This window comes from Camelus dromedarius, chromosome 20 (assembly GCF_036321535.1).
Source record: "Camelus dromedarius isolate mCamDro1 chromosome 20, mCamDro1.pat, whole genome shotgun sequence".
Lineage (NCBI taxonomy): Eukaryota > Metazoa > Chordata > Mammalia > Artiodactyla > Camelidae > Camelus > Camelus dromedarius.
The window spans coordinates 298,537-326,263 of NC_087455.1; the positions used below are offsets into that span (position 1 = coordinate 298,537).

The 27,727-nt window shown below is 58.4% G+C and overlaps 2 protein-coding genes across 7 annotated transcripts; both read right to left on the minus strand.

Annotated features, from left to right (window-relative positions):
* Positions 1-527: 527 nt before the first annotated feature.
* GPT (glutamic--pyruvic transaminase) lies at positions 528-5,298 on the minus strand. Of its 2 annotated transcripts, XM_064476690.1 has the most exons (12): positions 4,441-5,298; positions 3,087-3,238; positions 2,861-2,950; positions 2,676-2,784; positions 2,402-2,535; positions 2,023-2,266; positions 1,811-1,890; positions 1,599-1,735; positions 1,326-1,500; positions 1,061-1,216; positions 851-963; positions 528-780 (listed from the first exon to the last, which is right to left on the minus strand). In XM_064476690.1, the coding sequence occupies exons 2-12, from the start codon at positions 3,210-3,212 to the stop codon at positions 690-692; spliced, it is 1,455 nt and encodes a 484-aa protein (XP_064332760.1). In that variant the 5' UTR covers positions 3,213-3,238; positions 4,441-5,298; the 3' UTR covers positions 528-689. The 2 variants fall into 2 exon arrangements, with proteins under 2 accessions (XP_064332760.1, XP_031295780.1); XM_031439920.2 differs by having other exon boundaries at positions 3,087-5,298.
* Positions 5,299-5,425: 127 nt separating this feature from the next.
* On the minus strand, positions 5,426-26,432 carry PPP1R16A (protein phosphatase 1 regulatory subunit 16A). 5 transcript variants are annotated; one of them, XM_064476688.1, is made up of 14 exons: positions 26,328-26,418; positions 22,884-22,951; positions 13,073-13,275; positions 10,515-10,813; positions 9,841-10,114; positions 8,770-8,840; positions 8,547-8,692; positions 7,411-7,514; positions 7,212-7,336; positions 6,996-7,121; positions 6,840-6,915; positions 6,632-6,761; positions 6,261-6,426; positions 5,426-5,994 (listed from the first exon to the last, which is right to left on the minus strand). In XM_064476688.1, the coding sequence occupies exons 4-14, from the start codon at positions 10,572-10,574 to the stop codon at positions 5,620-5,622; spliced, it is 1,653 nt and encodes a 550-aa protein (XP_064332758.1). In that variant the 5' UTR covers positions 10,575-10,813; positions 13,073-13,275; positions 22,884-22,951; positions 26,328-26,418; the 3' UTR covers positions 5,426-5,619. The 5 variants fall into 5 exon arrangements, with proteins under 5 accessions (XP_064332758.1, XP_064332757.1, XP_064332759.1 ...); XM_064476687.1 differs by lacking the exon at positions 22,884-22,951; XM_064476689.1 differs by lacking the exon at positions 13,073-13,275.
* Between the last annotated feature and the right edge of the window lie 1,295 nt (positions 26,433-27,727).

Genomic DNA, 27,727 nt, shown 5'->3' on the forward strand with positions numbered 1-27,727 from the left:
TCAGGGGACACACCTTTCTCTGTCTTTCTCAGAAATGGCTACACCCTGGGACCCTGCACCTGTGTTTCGTCCAGCCCCATCCTCACCCCTAACACCGCCAGGTTCCCCCTGAGGAGATGCAGGGAGTCTACTGCCTTTCTTCACACCGCTTAACCTCCTAATTCTTTCTCTTTTTTGGTAAATTTAAGCTGGCTTGATTTTATTATTTTATTTTTTAGATAATGGAGGTACTGGGGATTGAACCCAGAGCCTCGTGAATGCTAGGCATGCTCTTTACCACCTGAGCTATACCCTCCCCCAACTTAACCTCCTAATTCTTACGTAAATGTTTGCCAGTATCTGGCCCAAGACCTGTGACCAGGGTGGAGACCCAGCCAGTGGGAGGTGTGGTGTCTGTAGAAGGTCACCTCCTGTGGAAGCCCTCCTTGACCACTCCTTCTGGGTCCCCCAGAACTGCACAGAAAAGCAGACAGGAGTGGACAAAGGTGGGGGAGGGGTATACAGGAGTGCACACAGCCTCCAAGAAGTCAGGCTGTCTGGTAGCTTTATTAGGGGCGTGCAGAGGGGCAGGGGCCCAGCCCCACAGGCAGCAGGAGCAAATCCAGAGGACTCCAGAGACCCCTCAGAATCCTGAGCACTGTCAGTCCAGGGTCGTCCCTGCCGGCCCAGCCTGGCCCCCAGCGGCATCCTCAGGAGAACTCGTGGGTGAACCTGGCGTGGAACTGCTTCAGCTTCTCCAGCAGGGGCCGCAGCTTCTCCATGGGGGGCAGAATGGTCATCCTGAAAGGGAGGAGAAGGTAAGCGAATGGGGTGGGGGTCGCAGAGAAGGGCAGCACAGGCCGGGCCTCACCGGAAGTGGTAGGTGCCTTCCCTCTGCCCGAAGCCGCTCCCAGGCACCACGCAGATGCCAGTCTCCTCCAGAAGGCGCTGGCAGAAGAACATGTCAGGAGCCAGGCCGAGCTCCTGGGGGCGAGCAGGCAGTCAGGCCGGGGAGTCCCAGGCTCCGCCCTCCCCGCGGGCCCCGCTCCGGCCCACCCTGCCTGGCCACTGGGCTACAGACCTGAGCGCGCCTCACCGCGCGGGGGGGCAGCTGCACGCGCGGGAAGGAGTACATGGCGCCCTGCACCGGGTTGCAGCGGATGCCGGGAGCCTGGTTGAAGACCTGCTCCGTGAGCTTGGCCTTGGCTGCCAGCTCAGCCAGCACCGCTCGCCTCTCCTGCAGCCATGGAGGGAGGGCAGATCAGGCCGAGCTGGGGGTACGACGCCCCCAGCCTTTGTCTGTCCCCAACTCCGTTGCCTCGACCCCCTCGGCTGCTCTCACTCACAGCCTGGAACTGCGTGAAGGAGGGGTCAGAAGGCGCGGGCGGGCTGACCACCATGTCGAGCAGGACCTGGCCGGGCATGGTCGGGCACAGCCGCACGCTTCTCAGTTTCAGCAGCTGCTGCTTCACCATGGCGTCCATGTTCACCACCTCCACGTAGCCGCCACGGAAGCCGCACCTGTGAAGGGACGGTGGGCGTCGAGGCTGGGCCGGCGGGGAGGTGAGCCCGGCCTCAGCCGGGATTCACGAGCCCCTGCCCTCCCAGCCCCCACGCACTCGCCCATGTAGCCCTTGGAGATCGAGTGGAAGGAGGCGAGCTCCTGCTGCGCCGCGTATGGCGGCCCCATCTCCATGAGCACCTTCTTGAACGAGTGGAACTGCGAGCCCTCGGCGTACACGTTGTCCTGGTACACCTGGACAGGTGGACAAGAGTCACGGGGTGCCCGCTGTGCTCTCCTCCCTGTGCCCACGGGTGCCCCTGCCAGCACCTCATCAGCCAACAGGAACAGCCTCTCCTCGAAGGCGAAGCGGATCATGTCCTCGATGCACTCGCGGGTCTGCACATGCCCTGGGGGGTGGGGAGCGCGACAAGTCCGGGGTCAGCTGGGGGTGGGTGGGGCTGTGCGGGGCAGGCCGACCCAGGGGCAGCAGGGCAGGGACGCACGTTCAGGCCCTGGCAGTGGGCGGGGGACGGGCGCACCTGTGGGATTGCCGGGGTTGATGACACAGAGCGCGCGGGGGCGGCAGTGGTCACGCGCCTGGCGCAGCGCTCGCCGCAGCTCGGCCACATCGACCGCCCAGGCGCGCTCCTCGTCCAGGTAGTAGTCCACCTGCACGGCGTTGAGCTCGGCCAGTGCGGCGGAGTAGAGTGGATACTGAGGGATGGGGATGAGCACACCCGTGCGCGTGCGACCCTCACCGGTCACCAGCAACTCCAGCACCGTCTGCGTGCGGGATGGGGAGGCGGAGTTGGCCTGGCCAAGGGCCGTACTCATCCCCCGCCCTGTGCCAGGATGAGCTGGACCCGCCCAGCTGCGCACAAGGAGCTATGGTGGCTTCCTGCGCTGGCCCCGGCCTACCATGATGGCGTCGGTGGCTCCCGTGGACAGGAAGATGTTATTGGGGTCGGCGGGAATGCCTCCGTCGCGCCGCTCAATGTACTGCGCCACATCCTCACGGATCAGCTGGATGCCTGAGCTGATGCTGTAGGCCCCTGGGCCAGGGCAGGACAGGGGGTGGGGGCATTTAAAGTGAGGTCCCCTTGCAGTCCTCCCAGAAAGATCCACCCCTCTCCTGGGAAAGCCTCTCCAGCTCCTGCTCCTCCCAGGGACTTGGACAGGTTCTGGCACTCACCCAGGCTGTGGCCCCCGCAGGCCTGTAAGATGCGCTCTGCCCTTCTCTTGGCATCCTCGGGGAAGTCTGGGCTGTTCAGGAGATCAGGGTGGATGCAGAGGGCCAGGACCTGGGAGGAGCGAGTGCTGAGGCTGGGGGCACACAGGCTGACCGGGGAGGGACGCTGGGGCGGTGCTGAGCCTCACCTGGCGCAGGAAGGTGATAGGCTTCTGCCCCATGGCCTGTGCATCCCCGACGTTGGCCCGGATGACCTCAGTGAAGGGCTTCTTTACACCCTGGGAGGGACGGGGCATGGGCAGCGAGAAGGGACCTTAATAGTCCCACAGGCCCTTGTCCCATGGGGCACTGGGGATGGGCTGCCTCAGCTGCCCAGGTGTATCCTGAAAGCAGCGGTGGGATCCAGGGCCTTACCTGGCGCAGCTCCGCCTCCAGCTCCAGCGCACGCAGGACGATGGGGCCTCGCACGGCGTACTCCACCCTCCGGACACACGGGTTCACGGTGTCCAGCGTCAGCACCTTCTCCCTCAGTACGTTCATTGCAGCCTGGCTGTGGTCACCTGCTCCTGAGGCCATGACACAGCTCAGACCAGGCAGGGAGGAGGCTCAGGAGGCAGCAAGATCCAGAAATGGGAATAAGAGAAGCCAGGTCCAGGCTGGCAGACCAGGGCTGGGAAACGGGGAGCCTGGGAAGGGGGGGGGCTTAAGGCAAGAGAGCACCCTCTGCACTGCAGCCTCCTGACCCTACTGAAAGGGACAGAGAAGGCTGCAGAAGGATATGGGGCTACCAGGCCCCGCCTCACTTGTCTGGGCACAGTTCTGCCCCAGGGAGCCACAGGGAGTGGGTGAGAAGGCAGGCGGGGCTTGGGGTGAGGCCCAGTGCCCGCCCAGTGTCCCCATGACAGGGGAGCAGGAGACCCACATAGGGGGTAGGGACAGACGGAAGGTTCAAGCTCTGAGGGCCTGGGCCTGGGGGAGGGGAGGGGAGGGGAGGGGAGGGGAGCGGAGCTGAGCACCCTGAGGGGATGGCAGAGCTGGGTAGGGCTGAACCTTGAGGGGAGAAGGAAGCCTGGGGCCCCTGGAGATTTACCCTAGGAGGGCTCAACCTAGGCCCAGCCCTCTCGGACCCCCCATCTTTGCTGAGGCTGGCCGGCCTGTCTCCCAGGTAACTGAGCCAGGCCACAGGAATCCTGGGGCTGTCGGGGGAGGGGAGTGAGGTGGTCAGACTTGTGGGGTTCCATCTGCCGTCTTGTGCTGAGGACTGTGGCTTAGAGGCCATAAGAGCCCTGTGGTTAGACCTTGGTCCCCCATCAGGGCTGCAAGGCTGGAATCTCTGGGTCAGGGTGTTGGGGGAGGGGACAGGGGAACTCCGGGCTTTCCCAGGGCCCTTGGACACCTCAGCTGCTCTGGGACGCTGCTGTCCTGCCCTTTCTCCAAACCTGCACCAGCCTGGGGCTGCCCTTGGGGCCACACCGCAGGCAGGGTGACCTAAGCTCCCCTTCCCTGTTGCTCCTGATTGGTGGAGAGAGGGACGTGAGCCGTGATAAGCCCTCAGGCCCCACCTCCACAGGCCCTGCAGGGAGCTGATAGGCCGTGCCTAGGGTGGCCGCCCCAGCGCCGGTATCTGACCGTGCTGAGGGTCAGGGAGCCGGCCCTCAGCTGAGCTGGGCTGTGGGCATCTGGTCAGGCCTGAGGGGAGCCTTGGCTGCAGCTCCTACTCCCACTGGTTGGAGAGGAACCACAGAGCCCCAGGTGGCTGGCCTCTCACCTTGCGCCTCTGGCTCCGCCGCCACCTCTGCCACCTCTGCCTCCCAGAGCGCAGGCCTGCCCTGCTGGCCCCCAGGCCGGAGCACAGGTTAATATGGGCCCAGCCCCAGGCGGAGCCAGCCCTCACCCGCCCCCTGGCAGCAGGGTCCAAGTGGCAGCTGTGGTGACAAGTGAACCTTGGGCAGCTGCACCACAACACATTCTAAATTTAACCGGCAACCTACCCCGGACTCTCCCCTAGCCCTGCTGAGAACACCCCTCCAGCCACTGATGCTCAGGGAAGGGCAGGCCTGTGGACACTGGGCAGACCAGGTCAGCGTCCAGCAGAGGAGAAGGTGACCTAAGTCCATGCCACCCAGCACTGGTGGCCATGCCAAGCAGCCTGCCATGGGCATGAGCTGGCAGGGCCCCCATCTCTCCCAAGTGAGGCCTCTAAGGGGCTCCATGATCCTGACACATTGTTCCTGGTCAGCTCAGAAGCCGAGAGGCCAGCTGTTGGCCCTCTTGGCTGGCCCAGGCAGAAGCTGGCAGCCAGGCCCTGGGATCAGGGCTGCGTGCCAGGAATGGGGGACCCACCCAGCCAGGGAGGTTTCTGATGCAAGCCATCTACCACTCTGCCCCTCTGGGCCAAGAGTCTCATGTAAAATACTCTCTCCCTTTCCGAGCCAGGATCCCTGCCACTCCAGTGTGGATGACCTCAGCCCGAGCCCCCAAGGACTGTCTTTCCAAAGCAACCTGTTCTCCTCAAGAAAGCAAAGAGTTACACAGGATCCTCCAGGAGGCTGGGGAGGCAGGGTGCAGTGAAGGCCAGGCTTCTTGCCCAGGGGCCATGGGCCTCACGCCCATGCAGGGCTGGGCGATACAGGTGAGCCCCAGCAAGCACCTACACGCCTCAGGTGCTCACAGACAAGCACACCCAGGCCTAGCAACACAGCAGCTCCCCATCATGGAAATGGAGGCCCAGCTGAGACACACGACAAGGCAGGTAGCAGAGCGAATGGCCCTTTATCCAGTCACAGGATGAAACTAGGTCTCTGCAGCCAGGTGCCTCCCAGGTGTAGCTTCTGCTCCTGGTCCATCTAAGGGAGGAGGCTAGCGTTCTGGCTGGGGGCACATATCAGGGTCTGAAGAGCAGGGGCCCTGAGGCAGCAGGACCTTCACCTCCCTGAGACCCAGCCCTTCACATGAGCAGGCAGCACGGCCTCTTCTCCACAGGGACCTCCTCCGAGGGGGCTGTGAGCTTCAGCAAGGGCGGGTCTCCACCGGCCCCAGGGCCCTCCTCTGGCTGGCGGGTCTCAGAGTCCACAGGCAGGCCTGACTCATCGGCCTCAGGCCCCTCGAGTGGGGGACGCTGCAGCTTGGCGACGGCCCGCTGGCGCTTGAGCTCTGCCAGGGTGTGGTGGGCCTTGGCCCGGACCAGGGCGTCGGGGGTGGTGCCCTCCGGGGAACTTTGCCGGTAGGAAACACTTTGGTCCAGCCGCTTAGAGTACAGGTGCCGCCCTGGGGGGCCCCCGACGCGTCCGTTGTGTGGCTGGGCCACCTCAGGGTCCTCCTCCTGTGTGGGGAGCACAGGACCCAGAGGCTGTCAGGAGGGTCCTCTGCGGCCCAGGGCTCCAGGCTATGGGGCAGTATGGGGACAGAAACAAGGGCCAGGGCAGTGGTGACCCCTCTGGGGCACTAGCCTGGCACATGGGCCAGGGTTACTGGTCTCACCAGCTCCTGAGGCCGGAGAACTGAAGTACCAAGGTCAGGCCATGCCCTGTGCCACGCAGCAAGGCAGGGCCTGCTCTGACCTCTGGGGCAGGCCCAGGCAGGGCTCACCTTGCGGGGCGGCAGCCGTAGCTCTGCGTCTGTCTGGCGGTCCTCATCCTCATCGGGCGGCTCTGGGCTGGTGGGTGCTGGCTGTTGCCACACGATGGCTTCCTGGGCATGCTCCTTGCGGTACAGGCTGGTACGTTGGGTCAGGCTCACCCGCCTCACCACCTTCCTGGGGGGAAGGCAGGGGGAAGGTGGGGGGAGGCCGCTGCCCACCCACGGACTCTGTCCCGGGCCCCAGCTGGCACCTTGGCCTGCCAGCTGACAGTGGGGACAAAGCCCAGGCCAGAGCCCACGGGGTGTGGGTGCCCAAGGGGCTGGGGACAGAGCCTGTGCTGGCGGGGGTGGGCCTCGCGGGTGGCAGGGCTGGCACTCACCCCCGGCTGCCCGCACTGGAGGCGCGGCGGCGCAGCAGAGAGCACTGGTGGCCCTGGGCACGCAGGAGCGCGTCATGCTTGTGCTTCAGCTCTAGCAGCTTGGCCCGTACCTCCTCGTCCCCGCACACATCTGGGGAGAAGTGGGCACAGGGTCACAGGTGCCCTCCTGCCTGTCCCCCACACTAGGAGCACCCAGGTCCCAGCTCACCGAGAGGCGTCTCGTCCGTCAGGGACTTTCCATTCAGGTCAGCCCCGTGAGCCACCAGCAGCTCCACCAGGTGCACCTGTGGAGGGTTAGCCCAGCAGCTAAAGGCTCTGGAGCCAAGGAGCCCACCTTGGCCCAGCGCCCCTGCCCGGCACTCACCTGGCCCCAGTAGGCCGCGGCATGCAGTGGCTCCCAGCCATCGTGGTCCTTGGCGCTCAGACTAGCCCGGTGTTCCAGCAGCAGGGCAGCCACCTTGCTGAACCCATTGGCTGCAGCAATGTGGAGCTGCAGGAACACCGCCAACCCCTGAGTCCAGGCCCCATGCCAGCCCAGCAGCCACCTCCCCTGCCCAGTGCCTCAGGGCCACATCCTCACCAAGGTAGCCCCATGGTCCTGGGGGGCATCGAGGTCAGCTCCCGCCTGAAGTAGGCTCTGGATATCATCCAGCATGTGCAGCTCTGGCAAGGTGCGGGCCTGCTCGATGCCATCCTGGGTGATGCCTGCAGGGCAGTGGGCTCAGAGCTAGCACCTCCAGCACCACCCATGGTGCACGGGTGGGCGGGGCCGCACTCACCGCGGTTGGCCATGGCCGTCTCGAGGCAGTCCAGCGTCTGCTCATCTTCACACAGGTCATAGGGCATGTTTCCATCGGTGTTGACTGCCAGGAGGTCAGCACCCCTGCAGGGAGGAAGAACGAGGTGCTGGTCATAGGACACTTCTCCCTGCAGTGAGACCCCCAGTCCCCTCTCAGAGGTCCCACCTCAACAGAGGCCCTCAGCTGACGGCTGGCTGCCCTGCAGGACTGTATGGAGCTGACCTGAAGGAGACCCAGATCTCAGCTGCTGCAGTGAGTATGAGGCTACCCCTTGGCCCTGGACTGTCCTTGGGCCAGGTGGGCTGTCCTGCAGTCCCCACCCATGTCTGCGCTCTGGGTTCCTGGCAGCCATCTGCCCCGTGAACACATGGTGGGCCCACCTGCCACGAGGGGGTGCCAGGACTCTTGGGGGCCCAGGCAGCAAAAGGCGGTGTGAGGAGAGCTGGTGCCAGGGGTGGGGGGGCCCGCAGAGCTGCAAGGGGCAGGAAGGGAGGGAGGAGCCGAGGGAGCACCCAAAACACAAGGGTGAGTGCCCACTATGAGCAGGAGTGCAGTGGGGCCGGGGCTGCCCTCCACCCACATGCCCCGCGATGCCTGGGCGGCTCCAAGGATAGCCTGAGCCCCTGACTACCTGCCTGACTAGAGGGTCAGAGCTGAGGGGCCATGGGGGGGACCCGGATCCTGGAGAAGCTGAGCACCCTCTCCGTTCACCGAGGCAGGTATTCAGAGCTGAGTCCTGTTCTGCCCTCCTTGTTAATGGCCTGGCCTGTGTCCAGGTTCCCCCGCCTTGTGACTCTGACCTGAACAGCATTTCTCTGTGCAGACCCTGGTGCAAATAGCCTGGCAGGCAGAGGACCCACTGCCCTGCCCTGAGTTTGTGCTCCTTCGGAAGAGGGGGCATGGTGGGACAGCATCGACACCTCTGCCCCATCCTGCTCTCCACACCAGGGATAAGTGGGGACACAAGGGGCCGAAGGCCAGGCACACTTTCCCACAGAGGCGATCCCTGGGCTGACCCACCATCTGCAAGGAAGGCCCTGCCTGCCCCAGGCCCCTGCAGCCCCTCCCTGACAGAGAGGCCCACTCTGGCCACACCTGCTCCCAGTGGGCCCTACCGAGCAATGAGCAGCTCCACCAGGTGCAGGTGGCCGCAGGTGGCTGCGGCATGCAGGGGTGTCCAACACTCACTGTCTCGGGCATTGACCTTGGCCCCGGCCTCCAGGAGCTGCTGCACCATCTCCCGGAAGTCATCGATGCAGCTCTGCAAAGCACACAGCCTGAGTGCCAGAGCCCCAGGCCTGGGCACCCTCCCCTCCTCCCACCTCTGGCGTGGCTGACCTGATGCAGGGCAGTCAGGCCATCCTCATTGGCCAGGTCAGGGCTAACCCCACTCTCGAGGAAATGGCGGACTGCAGGAGGGAAGGTGGTGCAGTCAGGATACAGGAATAGCGGGCCTACTCAGGCCCCCAACCCAAGGGCACCTGGGCTGCCCGCCAGGCTACAGCCATGAGAACAGAGGAGGGTAAGGGAGGTGGCAGGATGGACACCAAGCCCAGGCCAAGGGTTCAGGAGCTAGGGCCCAGCAAGGCACAGACGGCAGCCTCCTTCCTGACCTCCAGCAGGGCCCCTCTGCGATCATGGCATTCCAGCCCTCAGACTCCCAGAACAGGCCCCTCCAGTGTGAGAGCAGTCCAAACCATCCCACTCTGCCTGGGGCGCTAGCACCCTCACGACTAGCAGGCCACTCCACTCACACTCATGCCCCTTCTTGGGGACCCCCCACCCCTGCAGCCCAGAGAGTGGGCCCAGGGTGCCCAGGCCTGGCTCCCCAGCCGTGCTCCGCAGGGGGACACAAACACACCCTCCCCGGAGCCCCTACCCCTGCTCCCTGGGCGCTGGCCTGAGGCACACCCACCCAGCCCTCCTCCCTTCCCCGCCTCCTCTTGCCCTCTGCACCCTGGCTTCTACAGCAGAGGCCCCTGTCCTCGAGGGAGGCAGGAAGAGCCCTCAAGAGCCTGCCTGGAGAAGCGGCGGTGCTGTGAGCCTGTGGGCACAGGGAAGGAACAGGAAGCCAGCCACAAGCTCAGGCCTGTTCTCTGGGGAGGTTCTAATGGGAAGTCAGAGGCTGAGCCAGGCCAGCCAGTGGGGGAGCCCTGTTCCCTGAGCTCTAACCTGCCGAGGTGTGCATTACTGTCCTACTTGACAGAGGCTGAGGCTCAGGACCTAAGCAGGTAGTGGCCAGGACTCTCCTGAGCAACGCCCAGCACCCTGGCAACAGGCAGTAAAGACTGTGGGCCACCCCCAGCCTACCTGAGCTGAGCCTGGACTGCCCACCACTTGGGGCCTGCTCCAGGGTAACAGAGACAGGGCTACCGCCTGTACCCCAACCCAGGGCTCAGCCACACTCACCTTCCTCTAGGTCATTTCGGGCAGCCGCCTCTAGCAAGGCCACACTCGGAGGGAAGAGGACCCGCTTCTGCAGCCTGCCAGTCACCTCCTTCTGCTCCCTCCAGCCCTTCCTGCCCTGGGCCTCCTTCTCAGCCTGGGCCCACATCTTCACCTGATGGGCACGCCGCTTCTGGGCATGCTTCAGCCGCTCCTGTGTGCTCATCCTGCCCACCGTGGGCATCTCTGCCAGGAGCTCCAGGTGCTCTGCCATGACCGGAGCTGCCTGCCTGGGGGTCTGCTGGGGGCACCAGACAGGGGAGCACAGGGACCAGGCTGGGCCTGAGGGGTCGGGCGGCTGGCTGGACTGGCACCCTCCGGGGCATCCCCTCCCCAAGGTTCAATGCCTTCTGCCCCTGGCAAGGCTGGGTCAGGAGGCGTCACACCGTGACCTGGCCCAGGCAGTCGTGAGGGGCACAGGCCCCAGGCACCTTGGCTGCTCACTGGGCAGAGCCTCCCTCCCTCTAGGGGTCAGGGTGCACAGCCTGTGGGAAACAACCCAGGACCTGGCCAGCGTCAGTCCAGGGTCTGAAGCTAATTGCCCAGATAACAGAGCTGCAGCCCCTGGCACCTCGCCATGGGGGAAGGGAGGGCAGGGCAATGGGCAGAGGCTCCTGGGAGTCCTAAGAGCCCCTCACCTTGCAGGCCTTAGGAGGCTGGGTGGGGCCTGGGAGCAGCCATGGATGGCCCCCCCCCATCTGCTGGGGGTCAGGGCTAACGAGGAGGTGTGGCAGAAGGGCAGGCTCAGCGGCCGGAGAGGCCTGGGCCGTGTGTGTCCAGAGTCCTGGGGTCCCGGTCCCCAGTACCCTGGGGTGAGGCTTCCCTAAGCGGCCAGGGCACTGCCAGTATGGAGGGCCTGGCAACTGTGTCTCCAGGAGGGCCTCCCCTTCGGAGAAGCCAGGCGACCAAGCTGCTGACAGCAGGTGCTCCCACGGCCCTGAGGGGAAACAAGGCAGCACATCAAGGCTGGCTCCCAGGGGGGTCGGGCGAGGCTCCCAGCAGGCCCTGCCCTGTGTGAGGCATCCCGCCCGCAGCCAGCACTGCTGGACCAGTCTCCGGCAGAAGGGAGGGGCTTGCCCTGCCCCTGTTCTGGCTCACACACTCAGCGGTTCCAGAAAGGGATCTGCTGGCTGTGCAGCTGAAAAGGGAGCAGGGAGGACTTCCCCTCCTTGTCCCCAGGCTGGGCTGGGATGCCCAGTCACCTTCTCCTTGGGCTCTCCCAGAACTGCCCTTCCTCCCCGGCCTCTTGGACCTCAGGCCTCCTTGCTTCTCGGCAGCTGAGGGTGCAGGGCACAGCCAGTCCCAACCAGCACCCCAGCTCCTCGCCACCCAGAGTCCAGAAGGAAGTCCTTGCCAGGCTTTCCAGCTCAGGCCAGTCAATGCCTCAGCCATCCTGGGCTGCAATAAAAGCCCTGGTCCTTTGAACACAGGCATAAGGGGGCTGCCTGACTTGGAATCTCTCGAACAAGCAGGCAGAGGGGCTGGCATGGCCCAGCCTGCCCAGCATCCCTGGTGTGTGGTCACTCGGCACGGTTGTGGGACACTCCTCAGGAGGTCATGGCCCTGCTCCACCTAGAAAGAACCCACCCACAGCTCAGCTTGCCCACCAGGAGTCCACACTCTCATGTGGCCAGACCCTGTGGCCATCTAGATAGTGATGCAGCCTTCCTCTGGCCAGACTTGTACTCAAGGATCTCAGTTATCCCTGGAAGGGGACTGTCCTGGGCCAGATCAAATCAGGTCAGGTCCCTGCTGCTCCAAGACCCTAGCATACCTGGGGACTTGCTTTACAGGTCCGACCTGCCCTGGACTTTGCCTGTGCTCCAGCTATCCCCTCTGGGAGCCTGACCTCAGAGGCTCCCTGGGGACAGGACAGAGGACCAGCAAAGCCCAGGAAAGAGCTTTCCAGGCAGCATTCTGCTCTGGGCAGCCTGCCCCCAGCTGGCCACCTGTGCAGATAGCTGGGGCCAGAGCAGTCATGAGCTGTCCAGACCTCCAGCCCGGATTCCCCAAGTCCTGCCCTTGCCTCGGAGACACAACTTCCCCATTGAGACAGGCAGGAGGCCAGTGCAGGCACCCTGCCAATTCCCCATCTATGAGGATGGGGGTAGGTCCCAGACCACACCCAGGGCACACAGAGCCTTCACGCTCTTCCCTGCTGGCCACTTACGGCTCCCTCGCATTCCCCCTGAGGGAGCTGGCATCCCCTCCAGCCTGCACGTGGGGGCCTTCATCTCTCTGGAGTAAGGCTCTGGAGCTGCCTGAATGGTCCACCCCAAAAGACCACAAGGAAGGAGCAAGGCACACAGCGTTCTGCTCAGCGACACCCCTCCCTGTCTCCAGCCATGGGAGGGGAAGGGGACCCAGAGAGAACACCCTCCTACCCTGTCCAAGAGGGAGGAAGCCCCCCGCTGCCAGGCTAAGGCTGCCAAGCAGAGTGGGCTCACAGGGTCTCAGGGACCAGTTTTACTTCTCCGAGACAGACGCCAACATCAGAGCCACAGTCTGATTTTGTTGTGTTTAAGAAGCTTTAGGAAACATCCTCCCTCTCGACATTTTATGGAAGAAAAGAGATCCTGATGCCCAAGTCCTATAGAAAACAACCTAGAATAACCAGCTTTTCAAATTGAATAGATGTTGTGTTGTGGTTTTCTCATTTTGAAGAACATCCATGAAAAGTCACCCTGGGGCACCCTCTGGACAGCCTCAATCCACCCCGCGCCGGCCTGAGTCCACGGGCACAGGCTCCAGCTACAGAGCTGCTCCCTGCGGCCTCCAATGCCCTGGCAGCACAGACAGCAGACCCTGCTGGGCTACAGCAGCTCAGACGGGGCCTCAGCCCCCTACCCTGGGTTCCACCTTCCTGAAGCCCTGGGTTCTCTCTGGGCCCCCTCAGCGGCATTCCCTGCTGGAAGTTGCCTGAGGGCGGTCTCTGTGTGACCTTGGGCAGGTCCTTGGGCCACTGGACTGCCTCCTCCGAGAGACAGGTGACCCCAGGGAGTCCCAGGACCCCACTCAGTGGGCATCCCATCCCGGGACAGTCTCCACAAGTGGCACCTGGCACCCCCCAGGCCAAGCCATCAGCTCTCAAGCCCCAGACCCCCAGACTCTGCCCGCTGCCCCTCCCCGAGCCCCACTCAGCCGCTTCCTCCCAGCCATGCGGTCAGGCAACGCCCCCCAGAGCTGGGCGACTCACCCCTCAGCTGAGACACAAAGGCCAGGGCAGCTCAGCGGAGTCCCAGCAAATGACCACCGCATCACCCCCAGGCCCAGGGGGCTGAGCCAAGCGGCTGCCGCCTCCGTCTGCAGGGGCTGCCCCAAGCCTCCCTGGAATGTCAGACTGAGATAATCCGGGCGATTTTTCCAGTTCTCAGCTCCACTCCACGTGGTAGTGCAAGCCTGAGGTGGGAGGAGGCTTCTTGAAGGACCGCGGCCACCACCCCACATCCTCTCAGCCCACACCACCAAGCCAGCCCCAAAGACTGTGCTGGGAATACCACCCGACACCTGGCTGATGGGACCCCTAGGTGGCCAGACCCGGACTGGCCAGGGTATCTCGGCAGCCCCTCCTCCACAGGTCCCAGTCACGATCCCCATTTTCAACACAGGGAGACCGAGGTCACGACTAAACCCAGGGTCCCCTGTTAACGACTCCACCACACAGCCTCGTGCCCTCTTCACGACATCTATGTAAGAACCAGAGACAGTGCAGCAGGAGCCCAGAGCCTGTCGCCTTGCTCACCCAGAGACAAGGAGGCTGTGCCTTGTGCAGAGAGGACAGGAGAGGCGAGGCAGGGGTGTTAGAGAACGCCCAGCCCCGCGCCCGCTACCTGTCAGGTTTGGGGACTTCACATCCCTGTTTTGCTCAAGGCTTGTCAGAGTGGGTTCCTGTAACTTTCAATCAAAAGAACTGGTTCCATCTGTGGCATCATGGGAATAGCCAAACCACCACTGCTGGTGACTCTGGGGAAAGTGTGTTGTAACAGACCCACACATGGTGCCCGTCAGCAGCGAGCTCGTCCAGATGTCACAGGCCATGGCCTGAGACACGTTGGCCAAAGCCATGACCCAAAGGTGTCCCTGCCTGGGTCCCAGGAGCATCACAGGTCCCCGGGGACAGCACCTGTGGCCAGGCCTCCAGGGACATGCCTGGCCTCATCCAAGGGCCAAGCCCAGCACCAGCCCACCTGGCTCACCTGGGGAGACTCCTGGTCCCGCCACCTGTCCGGCCCCGACCCCAGGCACCAGGGCCCCACAGCAGCCCCCCAGCAGATGGGGGCTGGATGTTGAGGGCACTGTCTGCCCAGCTGGCCTCTCCCACCAAAGGACAAGCTCACTGAGGACACATTCCTGCATGTCTCTCAGCCATAGGCCAGAATCTAGAGGAGGGCCCTAGGTCAGTCAATGCGGCCGAGTGGACGAGCTCAGGCCTGAGGTGCCCTGGGCCCGCACTGTCACCCTGTCCAGTCGGGGAAGGAGCCCTCAAATGTGACAGGGGCAGCGCCAGGCCCGGAGGTGGCTGGGCCCCTGCCCTGGAGGACAGGACGTGGTTTACAACAGGCACTTGCCTGGCACAGGGTGGGGGCCAGGAGGGGACGAGGAGGACAGCCGGCCACTGAGAGAGCAGTCTGGGGAGCTGGCAGCAGATCAGGAGGGCTGAAGTGTGAGCAGCAGGGACAGTGAGGCCCAGGGGCTGAGCCAGCGGGCAGGGGCTACCTGCACTGGCAGGAGGAGCAGGCCATCACTGTGGCATGATGGGAGTACAGAGCAGCTCCCCCCAGGTGCACTCGCCTGCCCCCTGCAAGCATGTTCTGGATCGTTCTAGAAGCTAATCGCGCAGCGCCACCATCGGGCCCCTTGCTGCAGCAGCCCTTATGACAAAAACACCGGACGTGACCTACGTGTCTGTCAAATGGTCATAAATAAGCCTCTGAGGGTTTATGAGGAAGCTTTCCAGGTACCACCGTGGCTAGGTCGCTAAGTAACTATTCAGTGAAGAGAAAAACATACAAAATCTGTACATGATAAGCTACCTTTTGTGTAAAGAAGGAACAAAAAAGAATGCACATACACATCTATGTAAGAAACACAGGAGAGATGGGACAAGTGATGAGAAGTGCCACTGGGAGCGCAGAGGGCAGGTAGGGGGCGCGGAGGGCAGGTGGGGGGCGTGGAGGGCAGGTGGGGGCCACAGAGGGCAGGTGGGGGCTGTGGAGGGCAGGTGGGGGGCTCGGAGGGCAGGTGGGCAGCACGAGCCCTGGGGGTTGCATGGTTTCCAAGCCGTGTGAAGGTAAACCTCTTTGAAACAATTCTAAGTGCTGTTCAGGGAGGGCAGGTGTGAGCACACCTGTTGGGTATCAGGTAGGGCCTTGCAAGGCAGAGACGTCGAGGGGACAGTGGAAGAACTGGCCTCTGCCCGAAAGGCCGTGGGAGCCACAGGGGCTCTCAAACGACTAAGGGTGTGCCCAGATCCAGGAACTAGGGGGCCTCACGGAGAGACACTGGGGCCCGCATGCCTACCCAGCAGGGGATGGACAGGAGAGGCCAAGAGTAAGAGGATGAGGGCTGGATAGGCTGTTGGATGCAAGGAAAGGGGCAGCAAGGGGCACACAGAGGAAGGAGGGCCCTCAGAAGTGGGACCGAGCCGTGTCTGAGGTAAGCAGGGGCCAGGAAGCCCAGAAGCGAGCAGTCAGCAGAGGTACAGACAGGAGAGCCAGAACGGCCACGCAGGGCCCCCGGGGAAAGCCTGCTTGAAAGGACGGCAGGTGGCCACCTGGAACCACAGAGCAGGACCCTGCCTCTCCTCACACCAAAATCAATTCCAGAAGTACCACAGACACAGCTGCAAGGAAAACAAGACCCAAGGAGTACGAGAAGGAGGCGGGCAGGAGCACCTGCGCAGCTGCAGCAGAGGGGGCCTTCTGAGCTTGACACGCAACCCAGAAACCAAAACCATCCGACTCATTAGATTCTTCAAACATCTGCACTGTAAAAACCAAAACAAAACCTACAAAATCAGAAGACAGATGGTCAACCGAGTAAAAACATTTACAACAAACACGACAAACAGGTCCTCATGTCAACTGTGATGGCATTGAAAAGAGCAGAATCCCATTAAAAACACCCAGGCAGAGGCTCCCTGAAAGTTCACACATGCCAACGAGAAGCAGGACACGAGTGCGGACAGCACATGGGGCTGGACCACAGAGACAGGATGCCAGCCCCCAAGAATGCCCATGAGGTGTCCACCACGGTGCAGAAGGCCTTAGACCCGCTATGTCAATAAACTGCCCCGCCCCACACACCTCTGAACCGCGGAGTGCAGTGCTGACAGGTGAACTTCCAGGTGGGACCGCGGCCATGCTCCGTGCTGCCTCACTGTCACCATTCCCAGGTGTGGGGCTCTAAGTTTTCTGCCTTTTGCTGAGCAGCAGTCCACTACATGCCTGTACCCTCACTTACATAGCCTGCCACCTGAGGGACGGGGGCAGTGGGCGTGGGCCTGTGAAAGAGGCTGCTGTGAATGCCCTGTACGCAGACCCTGCTGCACAGCAGGCTACACAACGTGACTCGATGGATGGCACAGCTGCTTCCAAGCGCTGCACCAATTTATACTCCCATCAGCGAGGGAGAAACATCCCAGCTGCTTTACAGATGACATATTCTCTCTGTCAGTCTGGTGCACGGGCAGTGGTATCTTCCCACATTCAATGTGCAGTTCTCTGGGCATTAACTGGGTGAGATATCTTTCCAAAGACAAGTCTCCTATATTCTCTTCTAAAAGCAGGAGAGTTTGTGCCCCACTCAGGTCTGCAGTCCACTAGGGGTTGATGTTTGTAGACAAAGTAAGGATCTGTGCTGGTTTTAAAATATGCCCGTGAAGTACTTGATACATCTCCCTTCAGAAGGTGGGGCCTGACTCCCCTCCCCTTGAATGTGGACTGCACTGAGTGACTGGCTTACGATGAACAGAGTACGACAGAGCACACAGCATGTGCCGCCCAAGGTGAGGGTGTGAGGGGCACTGCAACTTCCTCCTAGCTTTCTTTTCGGTCCTTCACACTGGGGAAGCCAGCCCGTGTCATGAGGACTCGAGCCGGGCCCCGGGGCTGGTGAGGGAGCCCCCTCGAAAGCAGACCCTCCTGCCAGGGGAACCTGCAGCAGGTGCATGAGTCCCGGACAGGGCATCAGCCAGGCTGCACCCGGAGCCCGACTCGCAGAGACTGCGAGATTACAAATCGGTTTCAAGCCACTGTATCTAGGGGGCAGTGTGTTGCCAGTCAGTATACGTCTAGTACAGGCCCCAGGTTCCTTCCTCGGCCACGTCTATACCCAGCTGCCCCAGCGCCGTTACGTAAAAGCGGCTTCTCCCCACTGCTCTGCAGTGCCACCCTGGCAGTAAATTAGTTCCTACAAATATGCAGGCTTCGTAGCACGTCTCCCCTCTGGCGCCCCAGCCCTCTTTGGGGGCAGGGGTGCTGGCTGGCCTACTCCCTCTGGGCTTCTGGTCTCAGCTTCCTTTCTGACCCTAACGTGAGGTCTATGTCCTTTCTCGTGGGTCTCAATTCGCACCACGCTTCCTCAGCAGAATGCTCAGCAGCAGAACCGCGCGAACCTGGAGCTACTCTGTGGCTGGGACACAGGAGTGAGCTTCATCCGGCTCAGGTGCACTTGCCCGGCCAAGGCTCCTGGGAGGGGGCCCGTGTGGACCACTCCACGCGGGGGAGGGGCCTCCCCCCAAATCAGGGAGGTTCCAAATCTCCCTCCTCCATTTCCTTCCCCTTGCCACCCAGCTCTGAAATAAATCTACTAACTAACTCACAGCAACGTGTCAGAAACCTCACTGGCCAAATGAAAGAAGTCGGCAGCTGAAGGTATCTGCATTTGAAAAGAGACTCCTGGGGAACTGAAGACAAAAGCCGGCCCTTAGCCAGGAGGGGGAAGGGCCGGGGCTTCCTTCCCGGAGGCAGGGCCACAGGCTGCAGCCAGCACTTTAGCCTGGTGCTCCGATGGGCCACAACCCCACTGCGTAGATCTGGAAATTAAGGTCCGTCAAGTACAGCAGTGTCCAAACAAAACCACAAAACTGGGCTTTGGAGGGGCCAGCGTGGTAACCCTGGGTCGGCTCTGCCTCAAAACTTCCCCACAAGGACGTGGGGCCTGGGGGCGGGCAGTGCTAAGGGCTCTGAGGGCCAGGATGCTGCCAGGAGCACAGGGCCCCAGAGCTCTGGAAGGAAGAGGCACTTAGGCTACGCAGCCTTAGAAGAAGAGCTGTATGGGTCTAGACGGCCAACTGAGTACATGTGTCCCCACACTGAGACCCCCACAAACCTAGGGGCACCCAGAAGAGAGTTTATGAACAGTTTACACACTCCTGCAGGCTGATGGAAGCAGGGCGGGAGCCCCAGGGCAGAGGAGGCCTGCACAGGAGGCGTCCAAGGAATGACCCGAGGCCAGAGACACTCCAACATATGAAAAAGGGGACTTCTTCACATGTGACACACAACGCAGCAAAGTCCCCGTGATCCAGAAGCCAGATCAGAACACTATTCCTCTAAGGGTACAAGGCCACTGGGGCCACTGGTGAGACACAGTCTGTGCACACAGCCCGGCTCTGCAGACAGAAAGGCTGACATCTTTCCCAACTGCCACACTGCAGGACAGTGACAGAGGCACAGAACAGAATGTGACTCTGTCAACACGCAGGCGTAAGAATCAAGGCCTGCGCCACAGAATTGAACACTGGGGCTCAGATATTTATCACCATTGTCACAGCAGCATTAGTCACAATAGCTGAAAAGCAAAAACAACTCAAATGTCCATCGACAGATGAATAAATAAACAGTGGCAGATACATACAGTGGAATATTCAGCCACAACAAGGAATGAAATCCTGATAAGTGCTACAAACGTATGATTTCCCCTTACATGAGGCACCTAGAATAGGTAAATTCAGAGAAAACAGAATGCTGGTTGCCAGGGGCTGGGGGAGGGGATAAGGAAGAAGTGTTGAATGGACAGTTTCTGCTTCAGGTGATTAAAAATTTCTGGAAATAGAAAGTGATGATAGTTGTGCAACACTCTAAATGTATTTAACGCTAAAAAAAAATTAATTCAACAAGACAGACCACATGCTGAAACGTAACACAAGATACAATAATTTTACAAGGAATGGAAGCACAGAGAATGCTCACTGACCATAGTGGAATTAAACTAGAAGACATCTGGAAAAACTCCCAAATATTGGGAAACTCTGAAGCATACTTCTAAGTAATCCACAGGCTAAGGAAGGAATCAAAATGGAAGTCAGAACCTATTTTAATCTGAATGATCATGAAAACATAACAAATACGTGAGATACAGTCACAGCAGGGCTTTGAGGGAAACTCTACCTTTGAATGCTTACTGTAACAAGAAAGGTCAAATCAACGGACCAAAGCTTCCAACTTAGTAAGAAGCTAGAAAAAGAGGAGAAAACTCAACCCAAAGGAAGTAGAAGGAAAGACTAATAAAGACAAGAACTAATGAAATAGACAACCGAGAAAAACACTGCAACTGAAAGCTGTTCCTTTGAAAATATCGATAAAATCAATAAAAACTCTCACTAAACAGACCAAGAGAAGCCAAAAACTACCAATTTCATGAAAGAAAAATGGGGACTTCACTACAGATCCAACAGACAATGAAAAGGATAAAAATGGGAATGTTCTGAACAATTTATGATAATAAACTTAACAACTTAGGTCGGGGTGGACAAAATATAGCCCATGGACCAGATCAGCCCACCGTCTGTTTTTGCAAGTAAAGTTTAATTAGGAGACAGACACGCTCACTTGTTCATGCAGCATCTATGACTGTTTTGCTACAGTAAGAGTTAAGTGGCTACAACAGAGACCACGTGAAAAGCCTAAAGTATGTCCTATTTGGCCCTCTATAGAAAAAAGTTGCCATGCTTGACTTATGATGAATGGGCAAATTACCCAAATGAAGCAAATTATCAAAATGGGCTCAAGAAGAAATAGAAAATCTGAACAGTGGTGTATCTATTGGACGAATTAAATCTGCCCTTAAAATTTTTCCCACAAAGAAACTCCAAGCCCAGATGGCTCTAGTGGCAAATTTTATCAGGCTCTTTGAAGACGAAGTAATACAGAATCTACAAAATGCTTTCTGACAACAGAAGAGAAAGAAACACATCACAGCTCCTTTTGTGAGACCAGTATTACCCTGACTCCAAAACCAAAGACATGACAAGAATACTACAGACTGATCTCTTCATGAACAGCTGCAAAAATCCTTTCTAAAATGTTACCCAATTGAATCCAGCAATATATAAGAAGGCTACTACATCTGACCAGGTGGGGTTTATTCCAGGAGTGAAAGATTGGCTTAAGATTTTAAAAATCAACATAGTTTACTATTTTAAAAAATACAATCAAATCAATAGAAACAGGAAAAGCATTTGGGAAAATTCAAAAATCCACTCATGGTTTTTAAAAAATTAGAAAACTAGGAATAGAAGGAAAATTCCTCAACCTGATAAAGGGCATCTCCAGAAACCTAGTTAAACCCTGCCTAACAGTGAACAATTGAACACTTTCTCCCTAGGACTGGCAGCAAGACAAGGATAGCTACTCTCACCACTCCTGCTGGACACTGTACTCAAGTCCTAGCCAGTGCACGAAGGCAAGAAACAAAAAGCACACAGATTAGAAAGGAAGATGTAAACCTCTTTAGCTGCAGAAGGCATATAGCAAAATACGTAGAAGATACGTAGAAAGTCTTTTAAAATCTGTATTAGGGTGACTAGAATAAAAAGGTATATTTAGCAAGGTTCTGGCTACAAGGACATGTCAAAGTCGAATTTATGTCTGCACTGGCAACAAATGACTGGAAAATGTAAAATGTTAAATATGTCATTTACAAAATTAGTATCACAAAACATGGAATACTGTGACACCCCCTTCAAATGACAGAGTCTGACCTCTTCCGCTTGAATGTGGGTTGGACTTAGTTCCTCACTTCTGACACAATGAAGATGCACAGCTTCAGGGACCAGGGCCCAAAAGGCACGGCAGCCTCTCTCGTTTGTGCTCTGGGACCTTGGCCCTGAGGACACTGGCTCTGGTGCTGACATAAGGAGTCTAGTAGAGGGCCACGGGTGGGGACCGCGTCCTCCCGAGGACAGCCGTGGGAGGGTGCCCCAGCAAGCCCACCCCACAGCCCAGCCCAGCCCTCAAATGACCAGCCTGGCTGATCGTCCCAACTGCAACCACAGGAGACCCTGAACCAGAACACCCCAGCTAAGCCATTTTAAATTCCTGACCTACAGCAGCTATGAGATAGTAAACATATATTGTTTTAATACAGTATATTTTAGGGTAATCGGTTATATACCAATACGTAATTAATACAGAGACCTAAATAAACGAAGAAATAGGTACCATGCTCTATATACTGTCCAAATGTCAGTTCTCCTCCAGATATATCTGTAGCTTTAATACAATTGCAATCAAAATGCCAGTAAGCCTTTTTGGACAAACTGACAAGCTAATTCTAAAATTTTGATAGAACTGCATAGTATCTTGAAGAGCCAAAAATGATCTGAAAAAGAAACATCAAGTTGGAGAATTAACACTACTCGATATCAAGCCTCCTTATAAAGCTACAATAGTCAAACCTGTGGGATCCTAGCAAGATCAACAAACAGACTAGAGAATCCAGAAACACCCCACACATACTGTCATGATTTTCAACAAGGGTGTTAGGTAATACAATGGGAGGAGGCTCGTCTTCAAAAACGGGCGTTGGAATGACTGGGTATCCATGGAAAACAATGAACAATGACCCTTGACCTCTACTCACACCATGAAAGCGCACAAACCATGAAGAAAAAAAAACTGGCAAACTGGACTTCATTAAAAGTGAAAGTGTCTGCTGCTCAAGACACTGGTAAGAAAAAAGTCAAGCCACAGACTGTGATAACGTATTTGCAACATGTTTATCTAGCCTAGGACTTGCATCCTGAGTATATTAAGAATTCTGAAAGCTGAGAAGACGAACAATCCATTTTTCAAGGGGAAAAGATTTGGACACTTCACAAAAGATAAACAAATGGCCACTACAATAAGCACACGGAAAGATGTTCAACACCAGGCGCCAGTGAGGAAAGGCCAATCAGGGCACAAGGAGTGCGAGCGTGCACCCCAAGAATGGCTAAACTGTAAAAGGGCACCAGGAGAATGCGGGGCGCCTGGGAACGAGCAGCGGTACGACCACCTTGGAGAAGAGTCTGGCCCTTTCTTACCAAGTTACACACACACAACTTCACACACACCCAGCATTTCTACCATCTCAACCCAAGGGAAATAAAGCACATGTCCACACAAAACCTTGTAGACAAGAATGTTCACAGCAGTTTCATTCACAACAGCCCCAAGAGGGAAAGAATGGAAGTGTCCATCCGCAGGTAGGTGCACAGATGAAACAGTGGTGTGTCTACACAGCAGAATACCAGACCATTCAGCAAGAAACAGAGTAAACTACACAGACAAGCAGCAATCTGAATGTCCAAAATGGTGTGTCTGGCCAAAGAGCCAGACACAAAAGTGTTCATTTCATGATTCCATTTATGTGAAATTCTGAAAAAAGGGACGATGAATCTGTAGAAACAGAAAGCCACTCAGTGATTGCCTGGGGCCAGGAGGAGGGAGGGCAGACCACAAAGAGGGATGAGAGAACATTTGGGGCGACACAAATGTTCCACGTGTAGATCATGGTAGCGTTTACAGGGTGTACATATACATCTAGCAAAACCCACTGAATTATTTCATACAGGTACATTTTATTGCATGTAAATTATGCCTCAATAAAGTTTGATGTAAAAAAATAAAAATATACAACAGCAGTTTCACCCGGGCCTCTAAACCCTGCCTGGCCGGCCCCTCCCACCCGTCTCCACACTTCCCACTCAGCACCAGCCTGCTCCCTGCCCCAGCCCTTGGCACCTGGGCTCCACACTGCAGTGGCTGGGATCAGTCAAGTTCCTCGACCTCTTTTCAATCAGTTTCCACATCTGTAAATGGAACAGCGGTGCCCTCTTTATAAGGTTCTTGTAAGGATCCAGTGAGTTAACACACACGCATCTTTGGTGTTTGGCACAGGGGTTGGCAGGGTATGCCCACTGTCTGCTTCTGTGGGTCACGAGCTAAAAATGGCTTTTACCTTTTTAATGATTGAAAAAATAAAAACAATATTTTGTGACACATGAAAATTGTATGAAATTCAAATTTCTGGGTCTATCCATAGTTTTGTTGAAACAACACATTCACTGACGCCCTGTCTGCAGCTGCTTTTCCACAAGTTGGCAGAACAGAGACTATGTGGCCACAAAGCCCAAAATACTTACTCCCAGCCCATCTCAGACACACTCTGCCATCCTGATCTGCCACCTTCATCATCACTCCCACTGTGCATGAGCTGCTTCTTTGGTCTGGAAAGTTCTTCCACCAGATCTCAGGCTAGCTCTTCCCTTCTTGTCACTGAGATCTCAACTTAAACATTACCTCCTGAGAAGTCTTCTGCAGCTACCTTGTCACTCTCCTGTCTCTTCACCCTACTTTCATTTTTGACCCTATTGACTGTTTTCTTCCCTGAACCAGGTGCCTGACTTGCGGAGGCACCCAGGGGAGCAGCACAGACCGAAACACAGGAGACTGTGAGCTTGTGACTGAGTGGGCAGGACGGAAAGGGCTATCCCTCTGTGGCGTGTGCGGCTGTGACACGTCTACTGCCCAGCCACCCTGAGCTCAGCCCAGAGGAAACACTGGTGGTCTGCCAGCCACGGCAACGCTCTGCCCCAAGCCTTGCCCGCACAGGGAGGGATATTCAAACCTGCCCAGACAGTGGGCAAGGCTCTGCAGGAGCCCCACCCTTCATTTGAGTCCTGGAGGTTCCCAAGGGCCACCCACATCCACACCCTGCTCCTCCTTCCAAAATGGAAGGAGGTTCTATCAGGTGGGTGGGGTTGAAACTTATAAAGCTTGCCACACAAAATCAACAATAGCCAAAGTCAAGGACTGCTCAAGGTCTCAGGGAGCCCTGGCATGGGAACACAGGGCTGAGATTCCGTCCCAGCCACACGGTGGTGCCACCACCTGATCTCCACCTCCACCCTGCAGCCCCGTCCCTTTCCACTTTCCTGGACCTCCCCTGCCCCATCCACAACCTCCTGACTCTCTACTGACCCTGCCACTTAAGCCAACTCCAATCCCCCCATCTCCCACACACACCCTCTCCTCCTTATTGGAAGCTCTTTGAAGACCCGTCTGCAGGCCCTGTCTCTGCAGCCCCACCTCCCATGCACTCCTCTGTAGCACCAGTCTGCCTGATCTCTGTCACCACCAAGGAAGGATGCAGCCCAGAATCCTCCAGGGACCGTCAGGCCTCGCAGCGTTCCTGGCAAAGGAGCCCACACCCCTCCCCATGGGACCCTCTCCCCAGGGAATCTGTGGAACTAGACTTTCCTGTACCTCTATGTCCTGTTTCCTCAATGTGCTGTGCTGGCAAGGATTTGCCCGAGGCCCCAGAGCTTGGAAATGGTGGGGGGAGGTTCCCACCCTCCCTTCCACCACCACGCAGGGGTTCAGTATGGTGGTGGCATGACACACATGTGGAAAGGTGATCAGGGCTAGGGTCAGGGGGCAGAGATTGGGGGCTAGTCTGCAAAGACAGGAGTGTTATCCTGAAGTCTGTGAGGAAGATTTCAAGGAGACTTCAAGAATCAAATCTGCATTTCAGACCCATCAACTCTGGTAGGTGAGAAGGATAAAGTCAAGGGGCTGAGACAGAGCCAAGAAGATCAGTAGGAGCAAATGCTCTTAACTCAGAAGGAAATAAGGAGCCCCAGCAGCAGGCTACTGGGCAGGGGGATGGAAAGCAAGGGCCGGGATCAGGGGTATTTAGGCGGAAGTTTGGAAGGAGCCTGAAGGTGGGAAGACACTGCCAGCGAGATGTCTGGCTTTGGCCAACAGGTAAACTGTGGTAGAGGCTTTGGGCTGGGTCACCAGAGCCTCACCTGAGACTGAGGTTCCAAAACTGCATGCAGTGGAGACAAGACCCCAGCGTTGAGCCCACAGATACAAGGGCCTCCTTCCTAGCAGCCTGCCAGCTCAGGCAACCTTCTGAGGAGAGCAGAGTCTAGGATGAACCAGTGGAGAGCCTACAAGGAGGTGAGGACAGTCCTGCTAAAGCTTCCTCATCCCATTCTGAGCAAGAGCTCGGGTGGAGGGTGGGGTCAGGTAGCTGGCTCAGAGCACCACACATCCCCCAACCAGGGACTCCCAGAGCCAGCCACCAGCCCCTCAGGCAATTCAGCTCCAGGGTGGGGCTACCCTCAGTACCTCTGAAGAGAAGTAGGGGGCCCAGCCAGGAGCACAGAGGCCCCTTTACACCCCTTCCAGGGAAACCCAATCCTGCCAGGGGAGCACCTGAGGAAGCAAGGACAAGGACTGAGAGGAGCAGTGTTGTGCTCCCCTCCACCTCCACCCCCGAGGTAAGGATCCAGGAAGAAAAGGAAGGCCCAGGGCTTTGGGGAGGGCTAGCTTTTCTTCAGCTTCCCTAAACCTGAAATGATTCCACATACACGTCCCCTCTCTGCACCCATGGAGACTAACCCCATAGTGGCCTCAGACTCTGCTCCAGGACAGGGAGGGGCCCCCACCAGGCATGGATACCCCCTCCCAGGCCTGGAGCACCTCGATACCAGCACAGGGCCAGGCACTTTCAACACATCAGTCACTTTTCTTGCCCTGAGATCAGTCTGTGAGCTGGAGCCCAGAATCCCCATCACAAGTGAGGTGACTTGAACCCTTGGAAGTTTCAGGAACTTGCCCCAGAAAGGCTCCAATTTCTCCTCTGGCCTAACTCCAAAGTCCACACAAAGCCTGAGCAAGTCACTTCTCTGCAGGTCTCAATTTCCTCAGCTGAAAATGGAGATAATTTTATGCTGCCTACCTGACCAACAGGTTGCAAGAATGAAAACAACTCCAGTTATAGCTAGAACGCGGAAAGCCCTGCTGGTGGCCTTCACAGCCGGCCTCTTCAGAAGCCTTCCTGACCCTGACATGGGCTGTCCTGGGCCTCAACCACCTGAGGCCCAGTCGGGCCTGGAGACTTGTGCCCTGACTCTGGCCCCTCCCTGTCTCCCCTCTCCCCTGGAGCCCCGGCTTCCCCTCTCTCCCCAAGGCCGGCCTCCTCTCTCCGGCCCCCATCCCCCGACCCGTGTCCGGTCCCCCGGCCCGCCGCGCCCCCACGCCCAGGGCCCGGCCTCCTCTCCCCACACCCAGCCCAGTTCTCCCTGAACCGGGGCCCGGCCTCAACTCTCCGCACCCCACCGCCACCGGCGCCCGGCCTCCTCTCCCGCCTGTAGGGCCCGGAAGTCCGCGCCTCACCTTCCGCCTCGCGCACGCAGCCACCACCCAGTCGATCGGATCCCGTCGGCGAGTCAATCGGCTCAGCTAGCCTCCCGGCGCGGCGGGGGCGGGCCCCGCTCCCGGCCCTCGCCATGGCAACGAGACACTTCCGGCCTGCAGGCCCCGAGCCGGAAGCCGCGGCGCCCGGCGGGAGCCGGGGGCGGGGCCAAGCGGCCCGGGGGCGGGGCCTGCCCAGGGCGACTGGGAGCCGTCGCAGACGGTGCGGTGTGAACGTCCGCGGCTGGGGCATCCTCGGTGCGGATGAGACCCGGCTGAGGCCGGGAGGGCAAGTAGTTAAAAGGTTCTTAGAAAGGTGGTCATCTATTTATGCTGATTTTAAGGAAAGGTCACACACAGTTCACTCGACCCTCGACTGACCCCAAAGCAGGGGCATCACGGGTGGAAAGAACAGCCTGCGTCAAAGTGGAAGGACCCAGTGCACTGCAGATATGGGAAGAGCCGAGGTGGGAGTTTAGGAGGGTGGGGGCTGGCAGCGGGGGTAAGTAGTCAGGACATGAGGAGCCTTGAACGCCAAACCAAGAGCGGGCTTTATCCTGGAAGCGAGGGAGCACCAGTGGAGGAAAGGGTGTGACTTAAGAGTTGTTGGAGAGAAAGACCTCTTTGCTGACCGCGTGGGGCTAGGAAGCTATATGTAGCCTGGTAAGACACCAGGACCCCTCAGCTAGAGCCCTGGAAACAGACAGGAGTTGGCGGGGTGTTGTAGGAGTCCAGAGGAGGCCCGGTGCCGTCTGAAGGGAGGGCCTGAGATAGTGGAGGGGACAGTGTGGTGCCCCCATGCATCATCCATCCCAGCCTCAGGCTTCCTCCAGAGCTCCCATCCCTCATTCCTTCCCTCAGCACCTCAGTGAGAGCTGGGCACCCTCTGCATGCTGCAGATTTTCAATACTTCAAGGGTATAATGGGGGGGGGTGCTGCTGCATATGAAAAGCTGAATTCTTGGAGTAAAGTGATATAAAGTGTGTCCCTGTGCTCCCGTGACCTCCCTCAGGTCCTGGGGTCCTAACACCAACACCACCACCACAGCTGGTGCCCAGTCCTCACCAGCAGGGAATCTGGGTTTTGAGGCAGGGTACAGAGCACAGGCCCTGACTGACTTGAGGATCAGAGCCACAGACCAGATGTCCAGGGAGGAGGTGAGGGGACAGAAGGGTCTGAGACACAGGAGGACCATGTCTCAGGGCAGCAGCCAGATGCATTTTTCCAGGACCACACCTTGGGGCCAGGCCTGAGCAGGGGGTGCTGGCCCTGCAGGCCTCCCCAGTCTCCACTCCCTCTCCTGGAGTGCCCCTCCTCTGCTCAGGGCAGCTCCCCACCAGCCTGGGGAGCATTTCCCTCCGAGCCTAACCTGCAGGGCCCTG

Excerpts from the sequence above, each read along its gene's own strand:
- PPP1R16A (XM_064476686.1), bottom strand. The coding sequence starts at position 10,574 with ATGGGGGGGGGCCATCCATGGCTGCTCCCAGGCCCCACCCAGCCTCCT. Across the intron at positions 8,693-8,769 it reads GCCTGACTGCCCTGCATCAG|AGCTGCATCGATGACTTCCG; the intron begins GTCAGCCACGCC and ends TGTGCTTTGCAG. Across the intron at positions 6,762-6,839 it reads GACGGACGAGACGCCTCTCG|ATGTGTGCGGGGACGAGGAG; the intron begins GTGAGCTGGGAC and ends ACTTCTCCCCAG.
- GPT (XM_031439920.2), bottom strand. The coding sequence starts at position 3,248 with ATGGCCTCAGGAGCAGGTGACCACAGCCAGGCTGCAATGAACGTACTG. Across the intron at positions 2,536-2,675 it reads CTGCGGGGGCCACAGCCTGG|GGGCCTACAGCATCAGCTCA; the intron begins GTGAGTGCCAGA and ends GCCCTGGCCCAG. Across the intron at positions 964-1,060 it reads GCGCGGTGAGGCGCGCTCAG|GAGCTCGGCCTGGCTCCTGA; the intron begins GTCTGTAGCCCA and ends GCTCGCCCCCAG.